General features: G+C 33.0%; 1 protein-coding gene across 4 annotated transcripts in view; it reads left to right on the top strand.

Moving 5' to 3' along the window:
- The window catches only part of LOC124361989 (arylsulfatase I-like), a 178,035-nt gene extending 153,154 nt beyond the window's left edge, over positions 1 to 24,881 (top strand). For 3 of the 4 annotated variants that reach the window (XM_046816108.1, XM_046816111.1, XM_046816110.1), the window contains exons 11-13: positions 3,853 to 4,035; positions 6,090 to 6,300; positions 22,021 to 24,881. In XM_046816108.1, the coding sequence (XP_046672064.1) occupies positions 3,853 to 4,035; positions 6,090 to 6,300; positions 22,021 to 22,345 (719 nt within the window). In that variant the 3' untranslated portion in view covers positions 22,346 to 24,881. The remainder of the gene's footprint in view (positions 1 to 3,852; positions 4,036 to 6,089; positions 6,301 to 22,020) is intronic. The other variant, XM_046816112.1, reaches the window with a different exon arrangement.
- Positions 24,882 to 26,328: the final 1,447 nt, after the last annotated feature.

The raw sequence follows: 26,328 nt of genomic DNA, 5'->3' as shown, positions 1-26,328 counted from the left end.
CCATTGTCATTATTAAATTTGTACTAATACGAATGCATTATGTATTTCCTATCAGAACGATCACATGATCGATAATTTTAATCATGGATCCAAGAACTATATAAATATATTCACTGGTCAGGGAAGATAGCCAATTAACAATACCTTTACCGTTACAAAATATATTGTAGCCTATATGGTTAGAAAATAGTGTGTTCAATCGGATCTTCGATTTTCCACTTAGTAGAGCCGCTCATTATGACAATATGATAAGACGTATAATCGTTATGACAATGTGATAATACTTACAATCATTATGACAATATGATAATACTTATAATCATTATGACAATGGCGTGATGGAAGTGCCGATGGCCGAGCGGTCTAAGTCGTTGAACTTTGGGTCTGAGTTAGAGATAACGCAGGTTCAAATCCTGCCTGTGACCATTGCACTTTTTATCAGTACCATTGACCTTGTACTGTATCGACTCTCCCCCTTATTCTGTTTCATAAGATCCTCGCACAGGCCAGTGGCCCATGAGGGCGGACAGAATAAGGCTTAAAAGGGGATTGGCCTCTCCTTTAAATAAAAAAAAATGATAATACTTATAACCATTATGACAATGTGATAATACGTATAATCATTATGACAATGTGATAATACTTATAATCGTTATGACAATATGATAATACTTATAATCATTATGACAATATGATAATACTTATAATCATTATGACAATGTGATAATACGTATAATCATTATGACAATGTGATAATACGTATAATCGTTATGACAATGTGATAATACTTATAATCATTATCACAATGTCATAATACGTATAATCATTATGACAATGTGATAATACGTATAATCATTATGACAATGTGATAATACTTATAATCATTATGACAATATGATAATACTTATAATCATTATGACAATGTGATAATACGTATAATCATTATGACACTGTGATAATATCATTATGACAATGTGATAATACGTATAATCATTATGACAATGTGATAGTACGTATAATCGTTATGACAATGTGATAATACGTATAATCGTTATGACAATGTGATAATACTTATAAATTATGACAATGTGGTAGTACATATAATCGTTATGACAATATGATAATACTTATAATCATTATAATCATTATGACAATGTGATAATACGTATAATCATTATGACAATGTGATAATACGTATAATCATTATGACAATGTGATAATACGTATAATCGTTATGACAATGTGATAATACGTATAATCGTTAGGACAATATGATAATACTTATTATCATTATGACAATATGATAATACTTATAATCATTATGACAATGTGATAATACGTATAATCATTATGACAATGTGATAATACGTTATAATCGTTATGACAATGTGATAATACTTATAATCATTATAACAATGTGATAATACGTATAATCATTATGATAATGTGATAGTACGTATAATCGTTACGACAATGTGATAATACGTATAATTGTTATGACAATATGATAATACTTATAATCATTATGACAATGTGATAATACGTATAATCATTATGACAATGTGATAATACGTATAATCGTTATGGCAATGTGATAATACGTATAATCATTATGACAATGTGATAGTACGTATAATCTTTATGACAATGTGATAATACTTATAATCGTTATGACAATATGATAATACTTATAATCATTATGACAATATGATAATACTTATAATCATTATGACAATGTGATAATACGTATAATCATTATGACAATGTGATAATACATATAATCGTTACGACAATGTGATAATACTTATAATCGTTATGACAATATGATAATACTTATAATCATTATGACAGTATGATAATACTTATAATCATTATGACAATAGTAAGTACGCTCAGATGAGCGATTTAAGGGTTAAGCTGAGCGAGTGACTGCTTAGATAAGCGGGTTCTGCAGCTAGGATATCCGTTGTAGTAGATAAGTTCCATTTAGATTAATTCGTGAAGTAAAGTAAACGTCTTACCTCACCAACCTTTATACAATTATATAACGAAACTAGCCTTGAATGCTGTTATTGCTCAGTAGTTAAGAAAACCAGTCGATTAGATAATGTTAGAATAAATTTGTATTTGCTGGTACAATAACATCACTAAAACGGTAATAACAAGCTAGGTGTAACTGTTTCTAAATTTTACAGTAATAAAAGTGCAAATGCAAATAAGTCAAGAATGGATTTTCAAGGTTGTAGCTTTATGGAAAATCATAAAAAAGTTATAGTCTTGTTTCGAAGAGTTTCAGATCCATCAGAACCATCCAAAGCTCCCTTTAAGATTTTAGATGTCTAATTTTACATATAGTGGTTGCCAAATAAGACAAAAAAATTCATAAAATAATCTCAAAATATTTACAAAATGACACTATGCTTATCAAGGTGTAAAACAGATCATCCACATAAGGACAACCTTAGGAATATAATAACAATTAGAAGATGAGTTGATAACAGTCAACAGGAATAAATAGAAGTTGATACGTAATTTTTATAAACAAGTTTGTCTGGCATTAGTTTTATTAAGAGTGTAATGTTACATTATTATATTACGTTTTAATACATTAAAAGGAACATTTTAAATGATAAAATAAATATGTAATATCAGTGGTATTAATAAGTAGTTTGGACCAGCTATAATGATGTTTGGAGAACATAAATTTGCATGGTAAAATATAAAGACAAAATAAAAAAGTACTATACAGTATTATCCTGGCAACACCCGGTGTTGAGTTGAGATGAGGGTCAGAGTGTAAATATAACGACGAGGAAATAATTACAGTAAATCTCAAATTTCTCCACATTGTATTGACTCACATAACTGAAGTTTCCAGGAAATTCCACACAAATACTGTATTACTATTGATTGATTCCTCAAAATATTACATTCGTAAGTAATATAAGTTTACGGATAATTCTTTTTGTAATATTCTGATATACTGTAATAGGGTAACCCTCATAAGTAGTAATAACCAACAAACTCGCTCTTTTAATAAGATAAAGAAAATAACTTTATTCAAAATCAATCAGATTTGAAAGGCGTTCAAATAGATTACATTACATTATATTTTTACAAGAATAAACTTATATTATTACAATTAAATATGTCTGTCAAAGTTTCTCCAGTGTAAGAACTAATCCAATGGTCGTTGAGCAACTCCTTGAGTTTTCAACTGGAGTCTGATATCATGGTTGTTCCGACTGTTCAACTCACCTAGGAGAAGGTTGTAAAAGGTGGCGCTGGCATATGCAGGTTCTTAGCGTACAATCCTGTGCGGTAAGGTAGAAGATTGCAGTTGTTTGCAAATCTAGTATTGTGTTGGTGAATAGCAGCAAGCATTTGAAGTCCGTTTGTATAAGCAGACCAAAGCACTGCCACGACGTAGTGAAAACCACTGTCAAAATGTCTTCTTGAAACGTTTTCCTACAGCTATCACGTATTCCCAATCCAGCCTATGTCCTCATAGACCTCTTTTTTTTTTGAGATGTAAACCCCTTCCTAGGTTGACACAGAACGAGTCCTAGGTTGACCCCTCCCTCCGCCTCCATAAAATGAGTTCATAGGTCATATAGCTCTCAAAAAGGGCGTGATAAGCAACTATTGCAGCCTCTGCTGCAATTTCAGCAGCGACATTGCTCCAAATATCAGATTCTTCGTCTTTTCTTCGTTGAGGGTCAAGTCATTGCTGGTGCAGTAGAAGTTATTTAATAGCAGGTCTACGCTATTTAATATTTACCAAAATATTGTTTAAGGTTAACTCTTTCATTGACACAATATATAACACTATTGTACAACATATTTTGCCAGGTAATGTACACAAGGGCATTGCTGACGACTGGTATGGAGAGACAGGTCGGGATGTGCCAGGTATGCAGTACGACGTGCAGGCAGTCCTCAGGTCAAGGGCGGGGGTCTCCTTCGCTGGTTACACCACCCGAAGACAGGTTTTGCAGAAGCGCTTGAAGAAAACCACCAATGCTACTTTGATAGGTGAGCAATATTAAGAGGTTTTATTTTGCTACTGAATTATTTGTAAACTGTATTAAAAGACGTTTTTAAAGGTATTCTTAAAGGATTAAGGACGTTTGTGGGTGAGTTTCGTTACAATGAACAATTCAAGCAGTTGCCACCTCCATGCAATCAAAATGCAATATAATAATTAGACACAGCTTTGTTAAAGTATTTAACATTTTTGTTCAGGTAGTGACAGCTAGTGCAATAACCTTTCTTTTTATTCCCTATTGAATAATGTAGAACTTAAAATTTTCTTACGTTTCTTTGGTCATATATTTACGGGAGACATACTACAAATACAATATACTATAAACGGTAAATACCGAATTTGGTTGGTTGCCAATGCCACAGTGTAGCAGGATCAAGCAAGGTCGAGCGAGGTTGCTATAATTAATGGCAAGGAAAGTTTAGTCCTTTCATTTAAAGTTTTGTCTTCTTTCAAGCGTGATTTATTGATTTCGAGAGTTTTGACGTTGAAAGTCTATTTCCAAATGCACCAGTTCCAGAAACTCCCAAAGTCATTGAACTACGTCTGAAAGAAGACCAAACTTTAAATGAAAGGACGTAATTGTTGAACCGTTAGAACTATGCGCTTTTAATGCAAGATGCTCAATTTACCGTCAATATGAGGGGATGACAATGGGTTCTCTGTCTCTTATTTTTTCCAATATATTTATGGAGGAATTTGGGCAATAAGCCTTGGCTTTATTTCAGTTAAAACCGAAGATATGGTAGAGGTATGTGGATGATACCTTTGTTGTTTTTCCTCATGGAAATACTAAAATAATCACTTTAATAGTATATCTTTAATACGATTCTTCACAATGGAAGTGGAAGTCCTAAAAAAGCTTCCTTTTTTTAAACTATCAATCAAACCATCCAAATCTCTCAAAAGAGAGAATGGTCTATTTGTTATTTTATAGAGCAAAGAGCTTATAATCAGATAAAGATGGATTAAAAAAGAAATATAACAAAGTTTAATAGGATCTTAGACGCAATGGATACCCTCAATCAGTTACAAAAAAGTGCAAATTTAACCAGATGAATCACAAAAGTAATAAATTTACGTTTATGTAAATTCCTTATGTGTCGGGATTAGCGGAGAAAATCAGAAGAGTAGGTAAAAATACAACATTAAAACTTCGTTTAAAACACTATACTTTTAGACTAAATCTCATAATAACAAAACCAAAAATGGTACACAGGATTCCAAAAACTGTGTTTGCAGTATACGATGTAGGGAATATATAGGTGAGACCAAAAGACCAATGAATGTAAGGATAAAAGAACACGAAGAAAACACAAGAAAGTGGCTAACGGAAATATCAAAAACTTCAAACCACTGCTGGTATCAAGATCATCGTATGAATTGGGATGAAGCCAACATAATACATTGGGAATTGAATCTTCATACATTAAATTGGTAAACCAACCATTCGAGATTAGTCGAGATTAGGCCGCTTTGGTTACCCATTCTGAAACATTTACTAACAAGGAAACCTAAAGTATCAAACAGAGACTTCATAATAAACCAATGCACATTAGTAACAGTATGGTTTTAAGAAGTTCATCTAGAATCAATCAATAATACTTCTATTGTCAGGCCAACTCCCAGAATAATAGAAGAGAAGTTATCACACAACATGGCTGTTGTGGTTCCTGACTTATGCGCGTCACAACGTTCTGGTGTAATTTGTTTATTTTAACTTAGATTGTAGTTATGTATTAGGTTAGTTATTCACGTGAGGAAGAGATCAGATTGCAGATCTCGAAACGAAATGTCCGGCTTGTTGTAAGCTAATATGTTCCGTTTCTGAATTTCCCTCCCTTTTGAAAACTTTCGATCCTCAATAATTATTCCAACGCCCATCCAAGTATCACTTTCGTTTCGTAATTGTTACCAATGTTATCATGACATACATTATTACCAAGATAGATTTAATGGATTTAACCTATATTCTTTTCTTCTAGAGCTAAATAACCACTGCATAGAGTTAATTTTAGCGGTAATAGACTTTATTATCCGGAAGTAGGAGACCAGTGGAGACTGTTGCGTGCCGACACCGTGAGATCTCTCCGCAGCGAGGCCCAGCTCAAGTGTGACCCCGCTCAGCCCCCACTGGAGTGTCGACCCCGGGAGTCCGCCTGCCTCTTCAACATCAGGGAGGACCCTTGCGAACGGCGCAACTTAGCTGATCAGCGACCGGACATTATAGCAGAGATGGAAGATCTGCTCCTCAGGTATTTATATTCCCGCAATTGGTGTAAAACATTGTATTTTGGAAATACCTCTACAGCCATAACGAAAAAAGGTAATCCTTGAAACAATTCATTTGTATTAAAGCTGTCTAGTGCGTAAGCTTCCTTCAAGCCTCGTTTATCTCTATTTCTATATATCAAATTGTACAGTATTACCAAATATTTAGGTAAACTTTGTGGTTAATTAATTTAAACGGGTACACACAAATTAGCCATGGTGGGAAGAGTTGATATAATTTGAGTTTTGAGTTTAGCTCCAGTTTCTCTTCCTCTTAATGAAGCTTCTACAATGTGATGCTGTTACAAACTTGACTCCTGGAATCTGGAGCCATGTTCGTCTCCAGAGATTGAAAAAAGTCCACCAAAACGAGCAGTTGACACTGTTTCGACACGGCTTCCGACGAACATGGCTCCAGATTCCAGAAGTCAAGTCTGTAAACATAACAGATTCCAGACGTTGCATTTAAGAAGACTGCGAACTGAAGCAAAAGCTCAACATTCATATTAAACGTGTAATTTACCATACAAAAATAATTTTCAGATAACATCATGTTATTAAATCAGATGCATTATTAAATAACAAAATAAAACTAATACACCTGTAGTTGTAAAAACGCCATTATTAAAATACAAATAGTTGCCATTTACAGGTATGTGATCAAATTTTTCTATTTTGAAGTACGAGTAAATAACAAAATTTGTAATATAAAAACATCTTTTGATATTAGCATTACAGTTAATATTTAAAATTAGGCGGTGACACCATTTTCACTCTGTATACATATAAAGTTTGTTCATACAATTTTTTATCTCTAATTTTTCATCAATACTTTTATCAGTCATGTCTACGCTGTATGATTACAATTCTAAATGTAAGATGAGTTGGAAGAATTTACAGGTTTTACAAAATACAAGCAGATATTAAATATGGAGGTCTAAATCCAAATCTGGTCCTATCGTTCTCGACATATCGTGCGGCCAGACAGACAAAAATATTTGTTTTTAAAACCCTCAAGGCTTTGAAAACCCTTAGTCAATGAAATTTCCAATACATAATTTGCATATTTCTATCATTTTGGTTAGTTTCATAACATATTTTCCACTTTTTCAAACCTCATAGGTAACTTGGGGAGCTCTGGAATCACTTGAGGAGCTGGAAAAATTTCATTTCTGTCTGTCTTTCCAAACGATATCTCGAGAACTATCTAACTTAAATACTAGAAGTTTTTATCGAAGCTTCATTTATATGTAAGAAACTGCATGCCACACTTGGGACTTGGCTGAGCGCCAGCTAACAATTTTACATTGATCTTATGGGTAACTATGATACAACGAGAAAATCGCAGAACAAAAACGAGTAAACAAACGAGTCCAACCATGTGAAATGTTAACATGTGGCATAGCAACCTCAGCGGAGCCTGTTACGTGACACTATGTATTTCTTATCTTTAAATCTCCATTTAATTTATATTTTGAGCTCTTCCTCGCAAAAATCTATTATAGTCTGGCCACATGTTTATTATCAAAGTTGTGTTTGTTTGATTCGAAAAAGTCTGTCGTGTGAGAGCCCTTTAAATTTTTTAGCTCCTTATGAGTTTAGAGGTTATAGGTAAAATACAAGTCAAGTATTTTTATATATTTTCAAGTAATATTTTTTATTGATACTCTAAACATATCTTGTTCTTGTAAAACGGCATTTTTTGACAATTACCCTTGTAACTGACGTGAAACAGATTTTTGTCGCCAAATGTTCGTCTAAATTGGCAAATACAAATATCTGTAGCTAATGCAGACTTTCTTTTTATTTAAATTGTATACGTTTTATACGTTTAAATTCTTATAAACGACCTAATTATGTATTCTGAAAGGCTATCGATTGTGGTACATTTATTTTTATTACCTATAACATCGTTGTTTACTTTGATAAATCACCTCAAAAACGTTTTTTTCTATGGGCAAACAAGCACAAACTGTGATATTATTGTATTATATCGATGATTGCGTGATTTTTTTATTACAGTTTTCCAATATTAAGGTTCTCAGTTGCAAAAAAAGTGTTAAAGATAGGCCCTCCACCGATTTTTTACAGATCTGAAAAACACATACAAGTGCACCAGACCTAAAAACCTGATCTTTAGAGACTCATTATTAAGATTTGGCTGAGCGTCATTAGAACCTTTTGCATGTAACTTCAGAGAAGCCTGTAACGCGACATGTAACTAGGTGTGCTTCCTTGTTATTTATAAAAATGGTGTTTAAACTGAATTTGAAAGTTTTCATATTTAAGTAATGTGTCAGAGATACAAATCAACTACTTCAGACCTGTCCAAAAGCCCCTTCCCCCGCCCATCACCGATTCTCATGAGGAAGCGTACTGGCTTGAATTGGACTGCAAACAAACCACATTCCAAGTTGGCACGAGGAAAACAGGCCCTAATAATAGCGACAGGGACGAATTATTTGCATAACAAACCTGCCCACAACCCCCTTCCCGCGCCCATCCACATTTCCCATGAGGAAGCGTTCTGGCCTGAATTGGGCTGCAAACAAACCACATTCCAAGTTGGCACGAGGAAAACAGGCCCTAATAATATCAACAGGGACGAATTATTTGCATCTACCAGCCTATCCACAAGAATCATAATACGTTATTATTGTATTCTGTGGCAATTACATTTTACATTATTATTTCTCAACCAATATGCAATACAACTTCTGACTTAGCCTTGTGTGGTTGTCATCTAAGGAATCAAACTGAAGATCCGTTATCAGTTTAAAACGTTAATTTTTAAGACTGTTGATAATTCTGAAGGCAGACATGATAAGTACCTAGCTCGTAACGCATTTTAATATTCAGAAATTCCATAATCTAGAAATCTTATTACAAAAGTCGTAAGTATATTATGTGCTTTGTGAAAGCGTGAATTTGTTTGGTTGAAATTACTTAGAAACTATGTAAACCTACTCATTTATTCCATGGTTATCGTATAGGCTACTCCTACAAACTTGTTTATAAAAAAACAATATTGTAAATTATATAGTAATTCTGTAATTCGTTTCCTTTTTATTCCACGGAATTGCCAACCTGAGATATAGCCATTCATGTTACAAATTTCTTCTATCTTGGAATATTTTTAATTCTCTCGATATCGAGAAACGTGTAAGTGTAAAAGTTGTTCCATATTTTTAAACTTTCATATGTTAAAATATGAGTCTTTTTAGGTCCTTGTTGGAACACACTATTTAAAAAAGTCACAAACACGAAAAGGAAACTTTTTATAACGGTTTAACTGACTAATGAACTCTTTCAAGCCATGTGCGAAAATTGTATCTGTACCAATTTTAGTCTGAATCTATAAAATATTATGGTAGTTATCGTGTTCATATATAATCCCGCATTATTTTATATAAGCCAGTACAAATATATTGATATATTCATTATCTGATTATAGTGGTTTACGGTCCTGGAAACCATGATTGGAGAAAAGGAAACAGATTTCCTGGAATTTCGTTATGAGTGTAATTACAGTATGAATATTTTTGGATCTCCTGAGAAAAACGCCAAAGCACAACGTAAGTCCTCCCAGCATTAATTATGTTAAAACACACTAGTAGAGATCTCGACGCTAAATCTAACCATATTAATCTGGATTAAAGAACATTTTGAAGATATATACTTTTTTCGGGATTTTTGTAACGAAAGAGTATTGCGTATGTTATATTTTTCTCCGTTCAAAGTCGCATAGAATATGATTCAGTGGGGTAATACTTATGAATCTTATTTAAATCCAATACACGTGCAGAAAAAGCATCTAATTAGACTAATATAATATAGAAACAGTTTTGACCATTCTCGACCTTTATTTATAAAACATACAATTTTATCTATAAACTATACTTTTTAGGTGTTAAAGAATTTTTACTCTAAAAGTCGAAATAGTCCTATTAATGAAAATATATATAGATTTAAATTTATACATGCTAATCAGTTTGGAATTACAAGGCCTATGAACGCGTTTCTTTTTCAAAAAACCTACAGTTTTAAACCTAAAATGTTTTTTATAATTCCATAAAATATAAAACTAGCCAAACACAAAATTGTGTTTGCTAAAAAAAATGAAAATGTGGTTAATCAATTAACCACAAGAACATCAATTGCCTGCTAAAAAAAATAAGTTAATTCATTTTCATAGCTTTTTACATAAAAATTGCTGTTGTTCTCATATTTACAGTAATTTTTTTCTTCTTAATAATGCACCTCCTTTTTTCTAGATTCATATCAAGACCATTTTGTTGAAATTTAATTTGATATTTTATATGATTGCTGTTTTTATTTTGTAAGAAATTTATGTAAGGCGGAACCTCTTATCAGGCATTGCCTTTGAATCCCTAAATTTTCACCTCAGAATCTAAATGATTAGTTTTTTTAATGCACTACATAAAACTAAAATTGTTTATCTTTTGTTAAAAATCTTGTTACGTGATTTTGTGTAATAATCTATTATTATACATTTATTAGACAAATTGTGTAATTTAGTGACTTTAAGGTATTTAAGGTTCGTTGGTCAGCCTGAAAATGAAAATGGACATGATTTTGTTACAACTTATTGTAATATTTTGATAAATAGTGCATCTAATTTTTGCTTGTAACAAAGGAGAAAAATAAATCTTTCTTATTCTTATCACTCTTACGGAACTATGAACAACCAGTGTGCGTTTAATTTTCATAAAAGTAAAAAAAAAAACCAAGATGCTCTGATTGATTTAAACATATTAACATTTGTTCAATCTCTCGTTTTTTATGTTCAAATCCCTTAATACTCATTCATAGAAAATTATTGTCATAACATTTTACTAAACTAAGACAAATCCCATAGTAGCAATTCGGCTAAAAATATTATAAACTCAGAAGGTTCCACCATCCAGGCCAAAGTTGAATGCATTAATTAATCGTACAATCGACAAATTATATAAATATTACTAGAATGCAGAGAAGAGGACATTACACAAGAAATTACAGGAGGCAGTGTATTACTAATTACTAACACATTCAATAAAACATTTCAAAAACAAATTATGAACGTTAGATGCCAGGCTATCAGTTATATTATAAATGAAGCATGTCCGAAACTGACCCATACAGAATAGAATAGAAAACTCTCTTTATTGCAGGAATATACAAACTCAATTTCAAATGAAATTAAACAAATAACACAATTAAGTTTATAAATAAACAATAATTACTTACAACTAACAATAATTACTACTAAAATATATACTATAAATATATAAATTCCCGCAAAAGGTAGCCCTAACAGGCATAAAGCCCAATTATAAGGGAACTCTATGCTAAGGTTTACCTCCCCGGTAAAACGAAAATTAAATAAAATCCTTATATCAAATTGAAGAAACAACAACTTTCATAATAAATTTAATATCTATGTAAAAGAGTCTGCCAAACTACAAATAATAGTGGTAAAATTAATACAAACTTATTACTTTCATCATAAAAAAAATTATATACATATATTATATAATTACATGCCTTAAATACAAGGAAAAGGTTATACAATAGTAGAATATTAAACGGGTATAATATCTAAATGGTATTAACACCGGCTAAAACATTGAAGAACTGTTTGAAACCAATAAAGGACACGATTCACTCTGTCTAAGGCTAAACAAAAAAGGAATTTTGTTAGCCTACTGCGGGACAGGCCTATCTGACTGCATGGCGCTCAGCCAAATCCTGTGGCTAGAAATTCAACATCACAGAACTCATTATTGTCTATGAGAGAACTCTATTGACATGAAGAGTAATGCAAAATGTTTAAGTTTACAGATGAAATCTGTTCCGAGATATCTTGCCACACGATAGGTTCACATTTTTATTTCTTAAATTGAGTTTCATATAAGTGTTTAAAAATAAATCTACACACCAAATTCACCATAACGATATGTTCAATTTTTTGAGATAATTAGGTAACAAGTGTTAATATGCCATATTTTAAACCCTCTTATAACTTTAATATGCTATTTTTTCGTTTCCCTCATAAGACCGACGTAAAAATATTCGCTAACGCTCAGCCATCTCCCATGAAGTGACATGCACCATTTTCTAACATGAAATGAAGCTTCATGCACAATTTCAAGTCTACAGGTCAGTTCTTTTTAGAAATATTGTGCAGTCAAAAATACAGACGGAAATTAAATTTTTCCAGTGCCACGAGTAACAGACTTCGCTAACGCTCAGCCAATTACAAAAAAAAAGAAACGAGCCCTGAAATAACTTATAGTAAAGTGGTAATAAAGTAATAAGATAGCGTTACATTAAAGAAAATAGCCGGGGAAAAAATTTTGTAGGACGTCCAGACAACAGATATTTTTCCGTAGTGGACAGAGTAAAGACCCATTTTGTTCCTTAAAAAGGTCTTGACCTGTTTCTTTGTTGAGAACGATCTTTCAGCAGTACATGTAAGTAATACTGAATTATTTAAATAATAATAATATTTTACTAAAAAAGTAATTGAAAAATTTAAAAAAATTGGGGTGTCCGGACCCCTTGGACTCCCTCACTGGCTACATCCTTGGTTAAATAATCACAAATCTGGCAGACTGTGATATAAAGGTCGCATCGGTCACTATTTTCACATATGTATCGTCCTTTCTCATACAATCCGGTCCTTAAATTCACCAGTTTAAGAGTCTTATTGGCATTTTCGATTTAACATATTTTAAATGAACATGACTACAGCGAGTCCTAAACAATGCAATAATGTTATTGTGTTTAGAAGCGGTGTACACCGTAAAGTTAATTGGTATTCGTGATATTGATCGCATAACCAATAAACTTACATTAACTAGGCTCCTTTAATTAACCAACCAATTCTACTGTGAATACAGAAATTCTGGATTGAAGAGGTGGTTTCAGTTCTAATGGTTTATGGAGTGGTTTTAGTACTAATTAGGTGGTATGAGGAGTGGTGAATTAGACTATTCTAACATCATGAGTAAATAAGAAGAGCTTGATTACTTATAACTCTTAGGACTGAACGTAATCTAGCTACATCATCTTCAAAGTAAACAACACGTAGTTTTTTTTTCTAGTTAAATATTATCATTCTTGGCAATCAATTAGAATATAACAACGCTAATAAATATCTTGTTGCTTGTCAGACAGTAGAAATGTAATTGTAAGAAAATTTTCTTATTTCAGATTAATAAGTCCAAATATGTCAACGTTAATTTCACTCTAGTACCTGTAACTTCTGTAATTAAAAGTAACTCGCCAATATTTCAGATCCGTGACTAAATAGTAAAAGAATACATGTTTATAGAAAAAGGTAAAACATTAACATTTAGAAAAAGAAACGAAGCTACCAAATCTACGGAGTTTACTATCAAACTGGTTGTGTTTTAGTATAACTAATATTTGAGTTTATTGCCGATTCTGGGCACAAATTGAGGCAAGTCTGGATTGACCCATATAAAATTCGAACGGTGCAACAAATCATAGTTGCGTCTTTTATGGCGTATCTGTACCTTTAATCCAATTTTTAGGAGTTATTGCAACAACAGCAAACATCTTGAAAATGGTCATCTTAGATTTGGGTATAATTTATCAAATGGGAAAGGGTATCTTGTGGCACATCGTTTTGAACTTGTTCACGGCGGCGTGTACCACATTGAGTACAAGCGATCTTTCACAACTGCCGTGGTGTACCCGATCGGGTACACAATGGAATTTTGTAAAGTGCGTCATGTCCCCGATGGGGTACATCCTGCTATGCATTTCATTATTGCATTTTTATTGTTTGCCTGTCCTGGTGGTTTGTTAAATTTGATCCCGCGCTTAAACCTCAGGCTATCGTGTACCCATTCAGTCGCACGATTTATTAACTTTTAAATTATTTTTTTAGGTATCCCTTGGAGTACACGGAGAAAATTTGAAAAACATAATAAAATCATTGTTTTGTGCAAAATAGCGAAGCCTACATACTTTTCTCGTTATACTTAGACGTTTGGCGTAAAATATCGATTAAGGTTTTTTGCAATTATTATTGAAAAATTCGATGGAAAATAAAAAAAAGTCCGGGATAAACGCTGATTGTCCGCACCACTTATGTCTCACACGCTCATTCTTCTGGCATCAGCTTCTGCCGGCAGCGACATTTTGAACATTATCTGAGGCCATTATGTATGCTGGAAAACTGGGAATGAATTATCTTTTAGAAAAAATATTCCAAAATGAAGAAAAAGTAATTTTACAGCACGCTGTAAATGTTGCCTCTACACTGTGCCGAAAATTGCTGCGGAGGTGAAAACCAAAATCGCGGTGGATGTAACGTACGTACCTTAAAACCACTCAGTATATTTAAAAACACAACCCATTTACTCGGTTTTAGGCACACAGTCAATTACATAAACGCACATTGCTGCTAGCTTAAATGGTGAAACAAATGGCGAAAATTGGCAAATACGTAGCGTCGAGGCGTATGAGCGTTGGTTAGAGTGCACCAACACTATTACTAGCATTGAGTGGCTATTAATAGGCTGTGACACCACCATGTACCCTTACTGATTTCCCGGAAAAATCCTTGAAAATAAAACGTAATCACAGTCAGGTGCTATTTCAATTAATAACTAAATCTTGCTAATTGAATAAATATCCTAGGAATTTTGTCCACTCCTCGTTTAAGCACGTTGTATTTGATTGGGCTAAATGGACTTCCATGTGCAGGTGGGAAGTATCTGTGGTTTTATATTTGTACCAATTTAATTTGTCTGCCTGAATAATATTTCAAGGATTATATTCATTTTTACGTGTAATGGCTGTATTTCTGAATAACTATTACTTTTTACAGCAACAGCTTTGCCGATTTTAATGGAAACAACTGTTCGCCTTAACCACCATAAATAAATAAATTTGTATTAAGTCGGTTAATGGACGTTATAACCAATTAGCTGATATTAACTGTTTATTGGGTTAAGAGTAACTGACCAACACGTATGTTTTACAATAGCTGTTTACTAAAAAAAAAACATTTTAATTTATATTAACGTTAGAACTTAGGAAGCCCTTGGGTCAAAGCCCTATAGTCTGATGTATTTCAAATCTACAAAAGGAACATCTAGAGTGTAAGATATTTCTATTCATATCAACATAAAGTTTGTAATTGAGATCTACATGAAATTTTTGATATTTAAAAACGATGTACCGTACACAAATTAAGAAATTCTTTTAATAGTTTAGAAATAATTTCAAGGTAAAATACAAATTATATTTACAATTTATTTAGTTTTTAGTACACGGTCTTATGTACTAATTAATTATAATTAATTAATTAATTATAGAAACATGTGCACAGGGTGGCAAGATTTTGGAAGAGACAAAATTTTAAAATTTTATTATTCATGTTCGTAATAAAATATTTGAAAAGCATTAAGATAATTATGATATGTTATGTTGCATTACTCATAAGTCATGCCGTTTAACCATGTAAGATTGTCTGAATGAGGCACTATGACATTGATAAGTTTTTGTATATCAACTGAGATTGTTTAGAGGGAGCCCCCCCCCCCCCCCCCCACCAAGTATGAGTTTGGACATTAACCTCGAACTACCTACTAGACCTACAATACCTTGAAAATTAGATCGGGAGTTACATTGAAAATTAGATCAGGCATATAAATGAAATAATCTAAAAACTATATCTTCTTAATTTTCATTTCGATAACTACGACAAAAGAAATTTGCTTTGGCGCTTTTTCAATCAAATTATAACTTTAAACATTCTAACTAAACAAATTGTGATCCGATTAAGACCAAATGTTCATTAGAGATCGTATAAGTGTGTGCTTTATCGGTATGTAATTTTTAAAATTTTAAATTATATAAATTTGTCGTATTACAATATGATTGTTGTCGTATTACAATCTATAGTTTTTTTCTTGGCAGAGTGGTTAAAATTTTCTATAATGGTCAAGTTATTGTCTTTGGCGTGTGGCTTTCAAAACTTGAATTTTTAACACCGGTACCATTGAACAGATTTTGTTAATTTGCCAAGACCGACGTCTGCTCTTTGAAACGCGCAAACCGGCAGACATCAATCGAGCTCGGTACGTTCGTTCTCTTTGTTGCAAGGAGCCGTAATAATTGTACTATAGTTGGCTGTTTCCTGTTAGGGCTTTGCAGCGCAATGGCAGACTTTAAAATTAAATGCTTGCATTGAAGCCATTTTCTACATAATTTAAATTTGACCTGTTTGAGCGGCAGTGCTGTGCATTAAATCAGGCATAACAGGCAGTTTAATTTTTGATGAAATAAATTATGATTTGTCACATCACTAATATAAAACCACCACTTAAGTGAAGGATTTAAAAATTAATGTAATAGAGATTTTTTAAATCCGATAAAATGTTCACTGTAAATATTGTTGTCTATCAGCTTATGAGAAAATGCCTAGTTTTAAAAATCCTGATTTGAATTTTCGTGTTTAGTTATGAAAAATGTAGATTAAAGTAGATATAATGTGATTGTTCGATTCAATATGAATGTTGAATTTAACTCCAGTTCACCTTCCTCTTAGTGCAGCGTTTGGAATTTGACGCTGCCACATGTTTAACTCCTTGAATCAGGAGTCATGTTCGTCTGAAGATGTCCAATAAATGTTGGTGACGGAGAAGCCTACGAAATGATTTCACTGAGAGGAAGAAAAACTAAAAATATACTCAACGTTAACAGTAGATTATCGAATAAATGTGATTATAATTTATAAAAAAATGGACGAAGTAAAATGTATATTAAACATGTGATGGGAGTATGGGGTTGACTGATGGATAGGAGGGATTGCGGGGAAATGAGGGTGGTAAATGGCTCAGGGACTCACAATTACTAAAATATGGGCATGACAGAAACACATTTCATTTTTAAAATATAACTAACATTTCAATAGTGATACAAACTGGGACAAGTGTTAGATGCTAGAAAGTACAAGTATTTTTTACAAATTAAAAATTAAATGCATTTTTCACATATATTTTTGGGACAATCACGACTCACTTTGTGTTTGGCGCTATGACCCTATTTTTGGGAACTCGTCTTAAATAAATGCGAAAATATTTATTTAAATTAATGGTGTACAGCGAAATATTTTTATAAGAACATCAATTGCAGCATTAACGCTTCGCCCAGTCATTCCGGAAACGGTAGTGCGGAAACGACTAAATAGAAATACTTATGAAGGGAGATACCACTTTGGCGCAAACTAGAATACAAAAATATAGCTGTGTGTCTGTGAATGACAGATCTATTCATTATTTGTTTGGACGGGAAAAGTAATTTTGGAACATGAATAAGGTATTAGTTCATTCCACGAAAACGCTCGTCTTGAAGATTAGCTTGGTTATGGGTGTTACAAGGAAGATGTTTTAAGCTTAATTATCAAGCTTTAAAAGGAGTTAATACGCAGCTTATCTGCGGCAAAAGAGAATGTAGTCTTTTGAATATAATGCAAATCCCTGAACTAGAAAATGCGTAATAATCACATTATGTAATCCTGTAATTCCAAATTTCCTGTAAGTTTAACAAAAGTGTTTTAACGTGACAAATACTTTTACACTATCCATTTGTTTCAAATGATTAAAGCTACATTAAAACATCACATCTAAATAACCAAAAATTAATACTGACCGATTAAAGAAGTAGTAATAGAAATTAAATTTATGTTGAATCAAAACTGTAACGAATTAAACGAAATTTTTCAACTCACATTCCTTCAGAATATATAACAGATCTGTTTCTTTATATATATATAAGAAATCAAAAGGTATGAGTACTACTAAAATTGATTAAAATTTATTAAAAAGTAATAAAACTTTGGACCTCATTTAAAACTAATCAACGCTTTGGCTATGTCTTTATAAAGTTTATTTAGATATCTGTATATCTGCAAATATAATTTATACCATTGTATTAGTTATACCAATACATTATCAAGAACTTTCAAGAGCAACTTTCACATTTGCAATCCCTGAATTTGTAGATCAAACAGTTATTTTCGCTAAAAAACATGATTAATTATTCAAACCAACGGTGTTTTGTTCCCGTTTCACATTTTTTAAGGTTATTTCACAACACAATTTCATAAAAACTTACATAATTATGGCATAAACAAAAAAAGAAATAAAGTAAAATCTGAGAAAAATTCGGGCCTTCTCGATATGTCAAAAAATAAACTATAAACCAGTTTAAAAACAAGAATCTTTGGAATTGTATCCACCTCATCTAAAGAAAAATACATTTTCAACAAAAATATTTGTATACTTTTTTACTTTGAGAAAGGTAGGCCTACAAGCATTACCAATTCCAAACGAAATTCCTTGGAATTTACCTTGATCAAGGTTTGACATGGAATTTTCATATCGATTACGCTTGCTCCAAATTAGCCTCAGGCATTTATGTGCTGAGGTCTCTAGCTAAATACTGCCCTATTCAGGTTATGATGACGGCTTATTATGGCTTGATCTACCCACATCTCACCTACGGACTAGTGCTGTGGGGTGCATGTGCAAGTAACCAATTTTTCAGAGCGTTCAAGCTTCAAAAACGAGCGATACGCATCATTACAAAATTAAAATTAAGAGAGTCGTGCAGGCCAGTTTTGAAAAGATTGCAATTGTTGAATCTGCCAAGTCTCTACATTTTAGAAACAACGTCATATTGTATGCTCAAATGCACCTTGACCAACGGACGGGATGTTCACTTGTACGAGACAAGAGGCAGAGAAATCTACCAAACCAGGAGACACAGGACGGTAGTTCATGAACGTTTGCCCCCACAGGCAGGAGTTCATCTCATCAACAGCTTGCCAGATGAAATTAAAAATTCACCTACGCATAAAAAATTTAAAACTCGTTTGAAAACGCTGTTTAGTGTCCAACGCTTTTTATAGCGTGAACGAGTTTATGGCATATTACTGGGAGACCGCACAATCAGAAGACTTGCTCTCGAATTGAGGTGGGTAAAAAATTGGCGATGAATGGAGCAGAGTGAGTGTCAAAATGTATGTATGAATGAGAGTTCGATGTTTTTTTTATATAGAGGTTTGAAAAAAGATCATCAAAAGACACCGCCAATCGCTAAACTCCACCGTCCATCTTCCGGCAGATATACGTGGGGGTAGTGTGGGATTCCTGCCAGACTGGCAGACCTACCCACTAAAAAAAACATTCCTCTTTTTTTATGAGAGTTCGATGTAGCATGTGTGTCAAAGTTATTAGATACTTGACGTTTGCTATACAAATGTACTATTTGTCTCCGCAATAAATACTTGACTATTGACTACCAATCGTATTTCATTTGTTACACGTTTAACTGAATACCACACGATTAAATGGCAATATTGCTTGGCAAGGAAATGCTGCCCACGTCTCGAAATGCTGCCCAAAATCGATATGCTCTCTCTCTCCTTTTGTCTTTAGCCCTTTCACTTTACGCTTGACAACGTTTCCTTGGAACGTCTCTGTTCTAATCACGGCTTCGTACCTTCAAACGTAATATAATTTCAGTTTCAGTAAGGTTGGTTCAATTACTTCCGTAATTATTGGTATACGGAATATACACGGGCATGACTGTAAGAATGCTCGAAGAGTCTCCACACCTCGCCTGCTAAATTACGAGTGGTATATAGTAGGCAAGTGACTATTTACGTATTTCACTCTTTAAAAATTGGTAAACACTCAACATACTAATCGATTTAGAACTATTTCAAAGCAATAACTGTTTGAGCTGTTCTAAAAAAATGAAAATGTCATCACCATAACAATATGTTACAGCTGTTTTTTGTTGCAATATTTTATTTATTTTTATACGAAACTAGCGGGCCCGGCGCGCTTTGCTGCGCATTTCAATAATTTTTTGCAAAAGTTGCCCGCGGCTTCGCACGCAATTTCCCGTTGAAAACAGTACACTATATTCACTTATTCTTTTTCTATCACATTCGAAACATTGCTGAGATAATTGATAGTCGTTCCATCGTGAGCCTCTTGGGCGTATTATGAAGGTATGTACCATATTCCTGCCTCTATCTAGCTGTTACCCACGGCTTCGCACGCAAATCTTAAGAACCGAAGTCCTTATATTACTTAGTAAATTTTTTTTTTTACTATAATAAATTTTAGATTAAATTAGTTATATCTCCGATGCCACAATTGAGCTTGCTTTGTTGTCTCGATCGAGAGAATATGTACACACGGAGTTTTGAGAACCATACTTCTGTCAAAAAAAACAACTAAGGTTGATTTTATAACATTCTTTATATTTGTAGCCAACGTAAGATAGTAATTATGATATCTGCATTACTCTTCTGATCAAGCATGAGCATGGTTTATATTAAATAAATATTGCAGTTAAAGGTGAATTTTTACGTCAAATTTGAATTGTATTATCTGGATAGTAAAGTCTATGTTTAACAGTGATTGCAAAAACAGTTTAAACAAAATTTGTCGTTTCTCTTAAGCTTACTCTATGCTTTAAAACTATAAGTGTAATATATGTTTACAAAGAACAGCTGATTAAAAATTTGAAAAGACGTTAACATATGTTTGCTGCAATGCATTTCTTATGGGTATTTCTGTAACCAGTGGGGCGGAATCCTGAATCGGGAAAGGGATGGGCATAGCTTATAAACCTTCTCCGTGGAAAAATACATATACGTACAAATTTTCATCATGATCGGTCCAATAGTTCACGATTCCATAAAGGACAAACATACAAACATTCATTTTTATATATATATATAGATTTGTGTTACAGTCCTTTAAGATAATCTTTATTTATTTTTACAGAAAAATATTACAAAATGTTCTTTTTTACTCTACGAAGAGTGGTAGTGACTTACGACAGAATTTAGAGGACACCCTGTAATCAGTCCTAATTAGAAATTGTTGAAATGCATCATAACATGAGTTTTGTATGAAAAACTACCGTTTAAAATGAATGTTGAGCTTAGCTCCTCCAATTCACCTCCCTCTTCCTCCGTCTGGAATCTGACGCTGTCACAGAATGTTCGTCTAAAGAGATGCAATAAATGTCGGCGTTGAAAAAGCTCAAAACGAACAATTTACATCGTTTCGACACGGCTGCAGACGAACCTTTCTCCAGATTCCATGAGTCAAGTCTGTAACAATAACGGATTCCAGCTACATTTCAGTCTAGGTTTTGCAAGAACAATTTTACACTCAAAAATTTTCCTGGATGTTGAGGTATATTATTATTATTTAATTTTACCGTATCAAGAAAATTACTGAAGTAAACTATTAGTCGCGTTAGTCAGTATACGTTTTTTTAGATATTATGATCTCATGGTATATAACTATTTTAAATTCCTCTTTGGCTCTTCTATTTATACATCTGTTTCAAGATTTTGTAAGTATTGTAGAACTGTTTGGTTCAAGTTCGTCATCCAAATACAATTCTGAAAAGGCAATATTTTTGTGAGGGGTATTTCGTCATCCTATCGTATTAAAAAAATCTAAAGCAATACTTCGAATATTATCATTTCTCCCCTTTTTCTATTAAACAGTCTTATAATATTTTATCAACTTGGCATGAAATCAGCAGTGCTACCCTATATCTTAAAATTGTGTTCTAATTATTAAGTACCAATATCACAAAACACTTAACTTGTGGTATCCACGCAGGTACCGTCAGAGCATGGTGCCAGCCATCAACAAGCCTACGGACCCTCTAGCCGACCCCGCGCTGTGGAACAACACGTGGATATCGTGGCAGGACCCTCCTAAGACCACCGTGGACCAGGTGGGAGTCCGCAGGCTGGTGCGGGAGGCGCTCATAGCGACCGTGATCGTGATTGTGGTGGTGTTGCTGGTCGCCGCCCTCCTGAGGGTGTCATCCCCTTCGGCCCTTATGTTAAGATTACCCTCGAACCACAAGGACCGCAAGAGACAACTGGACACACCGGCAGAGCAGGCGGAGAAGACAAATCTAACTATTGATCAAGCGTAAATTTCCAGTGATTAACTTTGTTTACAAATGGCAGTGTGCTGCAATCAAATCCAGCTCTGTGCAATTATTTGCTAAACAGTGGTTCAGGAAAATTCCAGCTTAGCTGTAACCTTGAACACAAATTTTTAATGACAACAGACCAACTGTCTTGCAGTTTTGTAACAAAATATCTCTACATTTGTGGTCTGATTTCTCATTGTGATAAAAAACAGTGTATCTAGATTAATTAATGAATCTAATCTAAGTACAGTAATTTGGCTGTAAGAGTGTCATAAAAACGTGTGACTATTGCTAATCTAAGTACAGTAATTTGGCTGTAAGAGTGTCATAAAAACGTGTGACTATTGAATCCTAAAGTAATTTATAGTCACAAATGAGCCTTCGAGGTTTAAAGGCTTCCATGCAGATAAATAGCATATAGAGTGCATCCTGTGTTAAGAACATACTTTAAACTTCCTGTTTCACCTCCTGAACTGAACGACCCAAAATTATCACCGATGTACTTGAGAGATTTCAACTACATTCAAGAGGTACATCTACATTATCAGGTTGGAACATCACATCAGAATATAAACTGATCTTAAAAACTAAAAACTTTAAATGAAAATTGGATTTATCAGGAGTGTCTCAAAACACTATATAATATACTAATTTATTTAAGAGAACGAATTTTGCACATTTTATCGTGTTCTCAGGTAATACCTATTAAACAATAAAGATAGGGAGCTCAAAATTTATATATGTACTTGTATTCTTTCATTTATATCGTGTCCAGTCAAAATGTAATTAATATTGGAGAGTCAGTAAAAATTTGGATACACCATCAATTAATTTTAATTACATTTATTCGTATTTGGATTTGGCTGTTCATAAGTATTATGAATTTCAGCCCTATAGTTGTAACTCAGAAAAAGTAATCAGAAATCAGAAATTGCAGTTCAAAGAGGAAAGTGGCATATATTTCGGAGTCATATAGACTATTTTAGGCATATAATGAAAGATAAGATAAATTTCTTGGATCTTAATAATGCTCAAATTTATCACTCATCGGGTGATTTAATGGCAGTGACGTAGTTAATTCAGGTTTAAAAGTTTTTTAACGACAAATTTTCTGACGTAACCTTTCATATAACCTATTGTATATAACCATATTTCCTGAAACATAGAGGACAGTATCAAAACACATTACGAACGTTTTGTAATATTATGATCGTAATGTGAGGTATTCATGCTAATTTCGTAGCATTTATCATGATAAAGAAATCTCTATATCGAATGTTTGCCGCTTTTTAAAACGTGTTTAGAATTTAAATAGTAAGATCTAATGCCTATCCAATAATCTGATAATGTGCCTTACACACCAACTTTTTGTGTAACAAAGTTTGGGAACTGCTATGTGTATAATGTATATAATGGCTTAATATTAATCATATTTATATAATAAAAACTTCTATTTACACTTATGACAGAGCAATTAGTCCTAAATAATATTAACTTTGTTCGGCATGATCTCAGAAAGCGGGTCAACTCTACAATGTCTTTTCTATATAAAAACAGCCTACATACTTATCATTTACTATATAATATTATTTATTATGTAATAAGAAATTATTGAAAATAGATTCTTGCATTAACAGCAATATAAATCACTATTAGTGTCAAAATACACCACTATTCCAAGGTTCAATAAATGTAAGAGTATTGAGTGAAATTACAGTACATATTTGAGGCAATATAAATAATAAAACTATTTGTATTTATTTAATCACGTTATTTCAGTTGTTATTGTTAATATTTGACTATCCAAACAATCATTCCACATACCGAATGATATGTTCTCGAATTAAAATCACGTTACCTATTTTGCACACTCGTTACGACTCAGTTAACATGTAACATGGTGTAAAGTTGTAATTACATTAACTGAAATATTGTACATTTGTTTTTTTGTGTATTTAAAAGCATTCCCTCCGAGTCCTTACATCAAAGTATTTTTAAAACAACAGAGTAGCTCATAAAGCATCTGGTTATTTATTTTCCATATCAGCGTTGTTATTTCCACTGTTGAATAATTTTTCACTTTCTCTCCATATTTACCTGATACGTAAATAAGTTTTGTACACTATGAACTTGATATTAACATATGTTAATATGATTCTTTGTTGTTTTATTATACTGTACTGCATCATGTTTTGCTGTGCTGATGATTCGTGATGAGAAATAATTAGGGATTTTCACTGTTGATGTTCTAGCGTTAGTTACCTTTTATACTCATCTGAGTAGATGAGTAGATGCACTCGTGTAAGGAAACGAGGATGTGAGTAGGGGGCGGAAAGGAACACTTAAGGGGGCCCGTACGGCTCATATGACATTATTACATGCCAGTAATATGATTGGCGAGCCCCCCTCCACTACTCATGCCGACGTTACTCTCATCTCAGCCCAAGAGCTCGTGAGTAATCAATCAATTCAGTTGTACTTTTTGTATGATTGTTGTATTGTTTATATGTTTTGTAAATAAACCCTATTTTTAATATGTCTGAATGTTTGTTTCCTTCAATTCATCGTGTTATAGTGTTTGGTCAAACAATTAATTATTAGATACGGGCAATGGTTCACAAATGACCAAAAGAAAGAGTTATAGACTTATGTGTCTATTTTTTACTACTTGTATGGTAAATCATGTTGATGTATCAAAACATTGAATTTTGAGTATAACTTTTTCTTTTAAGTAAGCCAATCCATCTCTTAAAACAGTTTTTACAAAAACATTTTTTTGCATTTTCAAAACCCCTTTTTATTAATACAATAGTAACGCTTTGATTCCACAGGAATATCGTGAATCAATAATACATTACACCGATTATAATAGATTATATATTTACGATATATTATATATATATATATATATATACATACATATTATTATTTATATTAATGAGCACACTCGATCTTTTTATGAAGCAGAGCTCATACAAAGTCTTGGGCCCATAGCACAAGTATATATACCCGCTCTTGCACTTACTTATTACATGTTTCTTAATTGCCACATTTATTAATCAAGAACTACGAGTAAAACGTACAATCCAAAGCATTATTCAAGAATTGTGTTAATTATTTGTTAATCTTACCGTCGGTTTACTTATTTAAGTAAGTATTTAAGTAAACGGTGATCCAGCTATTGTCTCACAAGTGCTTTTAACATCGTTAATGCTACAAAATTTATAGCACAACGTTTCAAGAATTGAAATCCATCCTCTTCGTCAAGTGAGAAGGAAATTAGTACATGTGCACGTACGTAGAAGTTGCAATGTGCGGTAATGTACTGCCACTAAAAAAAGAAAGAGAGAGTACGAAAAGAAATTAAACATACCGGACAACTGCACACGTGTTCCACTTTCGCTTGTGCTGGAATGAATGTGTGTTTGAGCTCTTGACGTCAAGTGCTCGTGACTTGCACCCTGTGTAGGTTCATTTTCTCATGTCAGGACTTCAAGCAGTTTCCGGGTCTTTTTAATATCTTTTCTTTCTATTTTTTTCTTTTTATAGTGGCTGTCCATTGCGGCACTTGCAATCTATAAGTACATGTGTGTGTACAAATTGTCTTCTCACTTGACGAAGAGGATGGATTTCAATCCTCGAAACGTTGTGCTTTACATATTTTAACATATAAAGATGGCAAATGTCCGATTTCCTGTTATCCTTTCAAATCTTCCATCGTCAATAACAAACTAAATTTCATATATCATCCCTTAATAAAGCCAATGTTTTTGGGTCTGCAACGACTTAACTGTGTGTGTAACTAAGTGCATGCCCATCTATAGGTAAAAGTACATCTTTAAGTTCTTGTTAGATTAATGACGTTGTACGAATTCAAGTTTGAATAGGGTTAATCTTATTACTCCTTCATTTATGAATCATCTGCTTGAGATTTTCTCTGTCCAGCATCATTTTGAGATTACTCCAATTTGTAGAATAGGAAA

Source organism: Homalodisca vitripennis, chromosome 5 (assembly GCF_021130785.1).
Source record: "Homalodisca vitripennis isolate AUS2020 chromosome 5, UT_GWSS_2.1, whole genome shotgun sequence".
NCBI classification, from domain to species: domain Eukaryota; kingdom Metazoa; phylum Arthropoda; class Insecta; order Hemiptera; family Cicadellidae; genus Homalodisca; species Homalodisca vitripennis.
Note: the sequence above shows the minus strand (reverse complement) of the source record. Positions and strands in the feature narration are given on the sequence as shown.